At 39.4% G+C, this 10,887-nt stretch overlaps 1 protein-coding gene across 1 annotated transcript; it reads left to right on the forward strand.

Moving 5' to 3' along the window:
* The first annotated feature begins 340 nt into the window (after positions 1-340).
* On the forward strand, positions 341-9,563 carry Tbcb (tubulin-binding cofactor B). Its single transcript, XM_022840038.2, has 3 exons — positions 341-523; positions 7,521-7,971; positions 8,195-9,563. Exons 2-3 carry the CDS (start codon positions 7,524-7,526, stop codon positions 8,464-8,466), a joined length of 720 nt encoding a protein of 239 aa, XP_022695773.1. The 5' UTR covers positions 341-523; positions 7,521-7,523; the 3' UTR covers positions 8,467-9,563.
* Positions 9,564-10,887: the final 1,324 nt, after the last annotated feature.

The following is a 10,887-nucleotide window of genomic DNA, read 5'->3' on the forward strand; positions in this document are numbered from 1 at the left end:
AATGGGGGTGTGTATAATATATCTGCGTTGTCGTTCATGTATAACTTAACAAATTAGTTATAGATAGCTGGCTCACATCTTAGCACCTATGAGACATCTAGTCAAATGGTGAGACGATGCAATAAAACAGATCTGTTATCCGTTTGGCAACCGTCTTTTCGTGATCAATGTAACATGTTTTTATCCATATTTGCCCTCATGGATCACTATGATTCTAGCGCATCTATCTAATCGTAGAATTACAAACATCGATGCATTGTGTTCATGAATATATGCTTCTAAACTGACCGACACCAACGGTAAAGCGCCCGGAACCCTGCTCTGCTAGTAGGCCGAATCATTCTTTCTATTTGGCAGAGCCGTCATCATTCTTCGTGATTCATTCTGGAATAGCTGGCCGTATCGGTAACTTTTCGCTGCATTAATGAACCTGTGTAATAGTAACATCGATAAGTGCTGCTTCGCGTAATTGTCCGTTAACACCGAGAAAAAGGACCAACTCGAAGCTCTCCATCACTGAACGGTAAGTGGACAGTCTCAGGATAAATTTTAGCCAAAAACCTACGTTTCGCCATTTTCCGATTACCACATTCCGGTTTGGAAACAAAGCGAGGTCGCCACAGGAACTCTAATTTGGAGCAACAGCGGTGCGGCAGAGTGGGCGTGACAGCGGTCGGTCGGCTAGCACCATTGCTTTTCGTGGCCACTGAACTACTCAAAACGTTCTCGGGAGCAAACGCGTCCTCGTAAGCCGAGTTGTCAACTTCGGATAAATTTCCCGCATGGGTTTGCTATGCGGTTGAAGTATGTTTTGTAACGAAAAATTTAGCCAGGCTTTTCGGCGAATCTTGATGGCCGAGTTCAGATTGGCCTTTATTTTATTTCTAATTTATACCTAAATGACACAGATTGCTATAGAAATTTGTGTGTCTGTGAGATCGTGTACATTGCCTGGTTTGATATTTCGCCGGCCGTTAGACGAGAATAAACGAGATTTTCGTGTATGTGCCAGGTATCCGAGTCGATTGTGGTCGTCACTGACTACGGCCTTATGGATACAGAACGTATTTTGGTGAAGGGACACAGCTGTTTCCGAAAAACAGGTCTTAACCCAAACTATATTTATAATTAGGTTTAGTAAGATTCGGATTCCCGGCGAATGCAATCACAACACCAAAACTCAATGGGTGTGGTCATGAGAAAATCTACTTTTCTTTTTCCACTGTACGGAGAACCAGCAAAAGAGTTGTTCTGTTACCGATTAAACCGTTTAAATGGTTGGAACAAAAAAGGTTTTACAATATAGTTGTAGCGCTTGGGCAAGCTTACGGTGGATTTTTGAAATCTCCGTTAGTAATTAACGTCACCAATGACGTGAGCGGCGTCGTGTTCGTTACAGTATTGTGTTAAATAAGTAAATGGCAGTTTATCTTAAGGCACCATCATCGTTGAGCGCTACAACCTAAATGGGTGGTTTCAGCAAATGAGCTATCAGCCGGTATATGCTTCGTACCCTGAGAGGTAAGCTACATACTGCAATTGATTTCTAGCTGAGACCCACCCCAGCTGGGCTTTAGCCTTTAGTGAAGATAAGTTTAAAATGTACAACATGTGTATGTGAAGTGTCGTACTTTTTTTGCTAGACATTTCGTTCTACCTAAATTCAAATTCCTTAAGTTTTTTTGAAACTGAAACGAGATGAGATCGTTGCGCACGAAAATGTATTGTTTTCTTGCGGGTAAAATATATTATTGAAAACAGAGATCGATAATCAAAACGTAACGATAACTGCATTCAGAAGCCAAATCGGTCAAAACGATTAGCTGCACACGGGCTAGCGTTTCAATTGATAACCAGCTTTACGAAACAACAAGAAGATCGACATATTGATTCTCACGCAAATTATTTGTTAAATGTAAATTCAATCTATAGACACATGTGGAGTGCTTACGGTGCAAAATTATATCATCGGTGTGTGTATATACAATAACGAGACGAGGCGTCAGTTCATGAAACCCCTTTCCTCAGTTACATAAGCGGTCTATTTGTACACGAAGCATAATGATAGAATAAAGTTTAAATGCACGCCACTTCAGTGAGTACAATTGAATCGTCTGTGAATAAATGAATGAATAAAAATTCATTTTTATTAGCTGTTTGTTAACAGCTAACTAAAAAATTGCTTTTACGTTCATTTGTGCTGCAAATGCTGCTAGCATTAATACTCCTACTGGAATCAACCACATCAAAGCCAGCTCTAATAAGCTTGCTGGCCCTAGAGCCACGGGTTGCCAATGGCGTTACGTAGTTGTCAGTGTGTTTCTATGTATATATATGAGAAAGAGAGAAAGAACCGAAATGAACGACAGTCGTCTGAGAAGCGAATCGATTTTCGGATTGCTTCAAACTCCAGACGACTAACAGGGCGCGACCGCGTCCGCGTGTATGCACTTTTTCAACGAAATCTGGAAGGTCTCAACAAATATGTGTGAAGACTGTAATAAAGTTCGCAATGATTGTTTAGTTCGGCAACATTGCACAGTCCATTGGATTAGACTAAATCAGGCTATTTCTATGATACGCTGCGGTGTCTGTTTCTGCGGATTCGCGAATATGGTGTAGCGATACAACTTCTTGCCGTTCTGTCCTGTACCGTTACTTCGTTACAGTTGTCACTGGTAAAGCTGGCTGAAGTGGCTGAAAACGACGAGTATGACGTTGCCATGAACATCAGCGACGGGTACAGCAATGGTGGATACAGCTACGGCGATGACAGTGAAACGTGCAGGACGTTTACTGCGGCACCGGGCTGTTTAATCATAGCTTGTTTATTTGCCTGGTAACAGGACTGCGACGTGGAGCGATGACTGACAACAGAGCAACTTCTGCCTCTTGTTGTGATGACGAAGTCTGTTGGAATATTTGGCTGTGTGAAACTGCCCAAAGCAGAAACGAGCTGCCATTGACTTGTATGACGATATTCGTCTCAGACTTAACCAAACGATAGTTTGGCAAGGTGAATATTGGTCGGAGCGTTTCCTAAATGCGAGTTGTCGCGGCCACGCGGAGATGGGGGGGGGGCCGCGATATGCCGCCGGCGTTAGCTTCTAAAACGATCACCGCGTAACTGTAAAATGAGTTCCGCAGAGAATCATTCAACACGAGGCAAGTCAACTCGTCAAATAACATTAACAATAGCAGTAAAAGAAATCAGCGACGAATGCAGCTCAGGTCGCTTCGTAGAGGAACTGTGCAGAAATAAGGCTTCAGACTGCAAAACGATGTAGGAGAAGGGTCAGCAATAAATTTCTCCTTTCAAGACTAGATGCATCTTCAATTTTTCACCACTTAAATCTTTGTATGATTTCTACCACGTTTAAATGATTGAAACCTACTAGATCTTTTAGGAAGATACGATTAGGCGTCAAAGGATTTTCTCACCGAGGCTGCGAAGCATATGGTCTTATTTCAGTAATTTCGATTTGTGTGTACACCGAGAGGTATACGTGTAGTGTAGTACATAATATTTCTCTTAGATTAATTCGCCAATTATAGAAACCGACGCGTTATACTGCGCTCATAATTGTTGAACATTACTCAAGCAAAGGCGTATAAATGGGCGTGAAACCCTTACAGGGTTCGACGTAGCATATGACTAATTACAAATAAAAAAAAATCAAATACATGACTATAGGTAGCGAGAGTCGGATCGTCAGTTTCGAAAAGTCGAAGCGCATTTGATGCGTTCTATAACAGTTTGGTTAGTACATCTTAGTAGTAGCGGTACATCTTCGCTATGTTTATCGAACCTGTGTCTAAAATAAAGATTTTCATATTTCGTCTTTTTATATTCAAATATTTCAGTTTTATTATATAACAGAATAAATTGAAATTGTATTTTACTGATGTGACCTAGTGGTCGTTGTAGAGGGAAATCAATACTATTAAGTCTGACCCTAGCAAGGATAGTCGCTCAGGTCAGTGCAAAAGAATTATTTAGAAAATCAAATGGCGTGCCGCCTTAGTTAAACGCAACTTTTTCTTTGTACGGTAGAAACAAGTAGCCCATGTTCAATTGATGAGCGAAGATTAACTGTTACTGAGTACTTTTATGCCGGACAAACTCCTACCAACACTGTGAACTGCCCAAAATCTAGCTACCCGAAATCGTCGGTTTACAGCATTATTCCTGAGTGCACGACCGCTGAAAACAATGCAACGAACGAACCCTCACCTCCAATAAATGAAAAAATGTCATTGCATTTTTTGATTATCGCCGTCTTTGGATACGTGGCGGCAAGTAAAATGACTGTAATCGTTTCCGAAGACTTTGCTACACATCGTATGGCACAAAATCAAGCATAAACGTTCTGAGAACATTAATGTCAAAAGATATGATTGGTGCATCTGGTACCTAAATACTTCGAAGTAAAAAAGAGCAGACCGTCTTCGATTCTTTCACGGTGAAAAATTTACACTATAAATACAAGACTCAATCTCAAAAATCGCCGCGATTAAGAGAGGGTTCCCATAATATGTAAGACTAAATTCTCAGCCAGTATTCATTTACTGAGGCTTGTTTCGTAACCAAAACCCGATACCTTTTTCAATTGCCGTGTACTGTGATCCGGATGCTCTAGAAACTGTCGCGAGGACTGTGGACAGTTATCGCGTCGAATAATTGGCCATATGTCCTTCAAAAAGCAATGCATCCGCTCACATGAACATATCAGTGCAGGGCTGGCTGGCTAAACCTGCACAGCCAAGCAGATTTCAATTCATTAGATCAAACAGGTTTGTGAATGCCGTAAATTACAAATTGAACCCGCGATAAAGTAGCTTCATGAACTAAATAAACACGCTATGTCAAGGATGTCTCTGCGGCCATATGCAAATAAATCCATTCAGATATTCGCCTCTATTTTAATACCGTTTATAAACAAAACAAACAATTTTCGTCCCACTTTACCCCAACCACTCTGTGCATATGACACACATATATATATATATATAGTAACATGGTTACCAAGGTCACAATTATCTGATGTTCTGACCCCACATAGCGTTTCTATATTAGCGTTTGATTTGAATATGGTCGGATAGATAAACCCTCCATATACGAAATAGACGCCAATGCCATATAGAAATGGCATTGGCGTATTTCGTATGTAAAATAGGTTAAAAAGCCGGCAACGTTGCAATGCTTAATATGCGTACGTATTAGAGATGTCAACTTCGATCGTGTCTACCTAGCACGGAGTGTAAAGCTCAAAGAGCTATGCCCTATAGGTTCTATATCGTCTCAATAGAACACTACAACCGTAGAAATTTGCAAATAGTTCTATGTGCAATGTATATTCAAAGTTCATGCAGAACCGTTTACGAGATGACAGATTATCGATTGAACGGTGAATCTTTTAAAAATGTTCTCTCATTAATTAATTTCTGTCTACAATAAATGTTGGTTAGAAGCTCTTCTTCATTGCCGATATGATGTTTTGATTGTTATTATCATGCTGTATTTTTTGGTAATAATGTCCCACCATTAAATCGGCAGGTTAGACCAGATCGTTGTTGTTGTTGAGTGGTGTGTATTTGATGCGGCCTTAATGCGTTTCGTGTTTACAATCTGATCCGATATATGGATTAGATGTTGGCAGACCGCATTTTACACCACTAACGCTGGTCTATTCAAAAGCTGTCGGAATTTCCTCAGCGCGACCCGTTTCCAACGGTGAGTTCCATTAACTGGTAGCGCCGCCTGCCGCTTAGTTACTTACTGAACGCACCCCTGTCATAGGAGTTTGTCTACGTTTCTTTACGTCATAAGTTTCTATTGTTAAAGTACAAATGATATTTTGCGTTGTGACAAAAACGATGAAGAAGCATAAACGCCAATTCGGCTACTGTTTTCGGAGACAATGTAGCGATGTTACTTAATGCTATGGTCATTAAAGTAGGTATCCTTGCCGTCACGGTGGCAATGGTTAAGATGTCATCATACGATTATATCGCTTGTAAATATATATAGGCGTATAATCGATAAAAACTACATTGGTCGCAAATACATTATACAGCACATATCTGGTATAGACAAAATACGCGCCTACAAGCGGCCCGTAACGTTTCATATTGAACCAAAATTGGGAGTACCTGAATAAAGCGGATTCTTGATATCCTTCAATGCACGCGCTGGGCAGCTTTCCAGTAGTTGTTGTCGAAGTGGCGATGTCTATCTCGGGCCGCTGCTCAACCAGCAAGAAGCGGTTGGAATCGATCGCCTATGTATATTATTGCGGCTTGTTAATAATTAGCGAAGCTTAAAAATATTTGAAATTATGTAAATACATATGTATAGAAACAGGGATATATAGCGCAAATTCAGCTTGACATTCGTGTTGAATTTTTCATAATTTCATATCGAGGCATTGCGATTCGGTTTGCTAGCATTTTCGTTAGCGTGCTGCTCTATGTTCATATTCTTAATATGTGCTGGTGAATATGTCCAGGCTAGAAATTATAACCAGCACTGAATTTATAGTGACTGAAATATATAATGCATGTAAAATTATATGAAAAGTGTTAGCGTGTCTCGATGATCGAGCAGTAGATGAATAGGGTCTAACGATTTTCTAAAGATTTCCCAATAATGACCCTGTATCAATGTGCCTACGCATAAGCGGGTGCTTCTCGAAGTTACGATGAGCACCGCCCTAATAAATAGAATTGTCGATGCGCGTGCCTTTCCCCGATCCGTCACGTTCAGTATTCGTATGAACGCTCCACTGAACCCCTGATTTTTTTTATTTCGTATCTCCATTTTTTTATAATACACCATCAGCCAATTAAGCACTTCTTCTCGGCTTCAACAATTAATCTATCTAATCATCCTGTTGTCTACAATTTGCAAAACACTTCACAATTATGCAGGTAAATGTTCCGCCTATGAGGCGCGGGGCGTAAGAGGAACGGATATAAAACTGGGGAGTCCGCATCTGTAAAAGTTAAATTAGGCGAGCCTTTAATAAACACACGCCGGACCTTTACGGTTCAGTTATAAGAATGTAAAAAGCCTTCTGCATTTTAAGATGGCTTCAAGATTTAAAGTTGGTTACCCCACTATTACTGAGATATGAATGGGATACGAATAAGGCAAATAAAAATTATGAAAATTTTATAGAGTATCTGGTGTTATTTAAAACACCGTTCGGATAAAACAGTCCAACAATGTTGAGATAAATTACCTATAAGTGTCATTTCAATAAGAATCATTTCATGTGCATGCAGGTTTAACAGTCAATTTGAAATAGTATTTATACTGTGATATTGTTGCCTTACCAGAGTAGAAAAATGTTAACGGCCCAGTACAATCTTATCGTAACCCTATTGTGTTAACTAGACGTTATACCAATAAAATAATCTAATTTATAGCAGTCTGTAGAATAGCTCCATGTATGACTTCGTAAACTTAAAATTTCGTGACTTTATGAAATTGCGCTGTTTTCTTGTGTTTTTCGTAGAATATGGAGGTGGAAAAGATGTCTTCCGAGTTTGTGAGGCTCACGGTAACGACCGAAGGTTCCGATCTTGGATGCGAGCGGGCTTTCAATCGTAACATCACCGTAGGCGAGCTAAAACAGCGGCTAGAATTGTTAACTGGTGCTGCCTACAATCGCATGAAGCTAGAGCTACGTAACAAAGAATCACCTAACCAACTGCTAGAAGCACTTAATGAAGATGATAGAAAAATCGGTGACTACCCCGCGATGGACACTGGCCTGCTTCTCAAAGTGATCGATCCCTCTATGGGCATTTTTGACGAAGTGGACGCGGTTGAAAAGATGAAAATTTCAGAAGATAGATATGCCCAAGTGAATAACGTTCGAAGTTTTATGCAACAACATGGTTTAGGACGGTTTTCGAATAAGACGGTTAACGAATCAAACAAGACGGATAAGGAAAATTTAAAGGGTAAACGTTGTATCTAGAAAATATGTATTACTAGTGAAATTAGGCCGAACTTCGCCGATGCATCCATATCGGTGATGCACAATTGAATATTTTATACTAGTTCTATAATGCGGTAGTTAGTAGTAGCAAATAGTTGATTCGCTAGTAATGACTATATAATTAGTCGCATAACTCACACCTAACCAATTGGCGTTTGTTTTTCTTGTGATTTTTATTTCGCTAGAAATCGAGGTCGGAAAGCGCTGTGAGGTACGTACTAAAGGAACCCCTGCTCGTCGCGGAGAAGTCAAGTACATTGGAGAGATTTGTCTGAAACCCGGTGTGACCTTTATCGGAGTCTGCCTTGATGAACCATTGGGAAAGAACGATGGTACTGCGGGTGAGGTGCGATATTTCAAATGCGAACCTAAGCATGGCGTCTTTGTAAGACCGGCTGACATTGAGGTGGGCAATTTCCCGGAAATATCGCTCGAGGACGAACTGGACGAAATCTGATTTTAACCGGCCTCGTCGACCGCGATGCCAACAACTGCTGAATCCAACGTCTAGAAATCGGCTTCAGCCCCAGATAGCGCAGTGGAGTTCTTAATTTAGAAAGGATTGATGCATCGATTCGAAAACGGATCTAACCAATAATTAACACTTCGAACCTAGGAGTTAAGCGAAGCGAACAGTCATCCTTAATGATGTAATATAAGTTCAAATTAAATTCAACCCTTAAAGAGAGTCAATTTTAATTCAGTAACGACTGAAGGCTTTAAACTGATTTTAGTTCAGGCGGGCATTAGGTTAAGTAAAATATCAACAAGAGGGAATCTTATACCATTGGAAAATTATTAGAGGATAAAGAAATATGAAGGTCAACTCAATGTTCACACTTTCTTATACTGCCTATCGGATACTGCAGTGGGCACGCAGTCGCTTGGCAACATAAAAGAATAGTCGAATATGCATCACCTGTGATTCTATTAAATTGAATTTAAGATGTTTTGCGATTCTTCTCTGTCTAGTTTTGCCAGACCGTCATCGCACCGGCCAATGGCAAAAGATCTAAGAAATAGAAAAATGACATATATTTATGACACAAATTCTCCACATTTTGCATTGGGATAACCTTCGATGACGACAGCATCAACAACAGTGGACTGCCCCATTTGAGCCGCGGGGAAAACAAACAAACAAAAGTATTAAAACGAAATAAAACTAGTTAAAGATGGGAAAATTAATTATTTAAAAAGCACTAGAGCATAATAGAGGCATGTGACTTATTTATTTTTGCACCTATGGACTAAGCAAGCTGAATACCATGGTGACGAGCCTATCAGCAAGATAATGATGATAATAGCACCTTCAACAACATGCTTTAAAACACATATCTACACAATGTGTTACTCGGCAGAGACAGAAAAAAAGGGACTTTCGGCAAAATGCTTCCGAAAAACGAATTGTTCTTGCAATGCAGATGCAATGTGTTGCAAATACGGAAAATTATTTTGCGTCAACTCAGTTTCGAGGGCAAATGGGTAAGTACCGTCGACACGTGATACTTCGAACGCTTTCTAATAAAACAGAAAAATAAGATGTTAAACAGACCGTTTGTACTTATTTTTTCATCGTTATAGATAGAAATTATTACTTTATGAAACGGAACGAGAAAGATAATCTTTGGAATCGAACGCAAACAAGTTACTTGAACAAGGTAGTTGAACTTGTCTATTTGAATCGTGAAATCCAATACATGTACATATTAAAATTAGGTCTTCGGTTTATTTCATAATTATAATAACCATAATTATTATCAGCTATTAGCGGTATTTATGTAATCAAAAGATAATGTGTGTTACAATTAAATTGTGGTAAGAGCATCGAACTGATTTGGCTAGGGAAAACTTTGTTTAATTTGACGACCGGTAAAATAGATTTCTATTATATATATATGTGTAGAATGAGCGGGTTTTTATCTTTGGTTATTCGATCGACTGATTAGTTGGTTAAAATCCAGTTTATAGGTTTGAGATCTTTAGTGAATTCTTGAGCAAGGAACAAGGCATGTATAATCAAGACATAATCATTCAGGTCTAAGTGAGAACAATGCTTGCCAGTTTCGCAATTATACAAATGTTGTTATCAATCAATTCAGCTAGTTGAACGCTTGTTGGCTCATTGTGTATCAAGCTGCTATTTGTAATGACTACTCGCACGAGATACCTAATTTTCGAGACGCAGAGAAACCTGTGTTTTCAATGTGCGTTCAACCTATGCCGTCATTGATTTGATAAAAAAAAAAACCTGTGCGTGGCAATTCTAATTGCTAGGGGACCGCTGAAGGTTCGGCAGGCTATGACAACTGTTGTACTCAGTTTTACCCCTTAATGTGGACTATTGAATTTAATAAGCAAATGCAAAATTTGCCATCACATACGAGTAGACTGTATTCAACGTTGGTATTTAACATATTCAGTGGGAGCTACCATAAACGAGCTAAAAGAGTGGTTTTCCAACCTCCAAACTACAACATGCACTGCAAAGGATCGCTTAACTAAGCAGTGTATGGGACCGAATTCTATGAGATTTTGCTAGTATATATCCGCTAAGAAACAGCTCAGAACTCACTTGAGACTCATTTGCAACTGATTGCGTCCGTATCGAATAATAGTAACCACCAATCAGGTCAAGTTCCTAATGAAATTATTAAGGATCCCTCAGGCAATTATATACCAAACACTCCGATTAGTCAATCTTGGCTATTCAATAAGCCATCAATGATTTAAGCAGATTTTTCTAATTTGAATTTTTTTACAAGAGTCTTATACGATAGAATTCCAGTCTTATATTTAAAGCAATTACCATCGTTTAAAAAGAAAAGCGGTTTTCCTAATACAGTCAAATAATGACTTGCCCAGCTTAATCTTAAGG

The sequence above is a fragment of the Varroa jacobsoni genome, unplaced genomic scaffold, assembly GCF_002532875.2.
Source record: "Varroa jacobsoni isolate VJ856 unplaced genomic scaffold, vjacob_1.0 scaffold_843, whole genome shotgun sequence".
NCBI classification, from domain to species: Eukaryota; Metazoa; Arthropoda; class Arachnida; order Mesostigmata; family Varroidae; genus Varroa; species Varroa jacobsoni.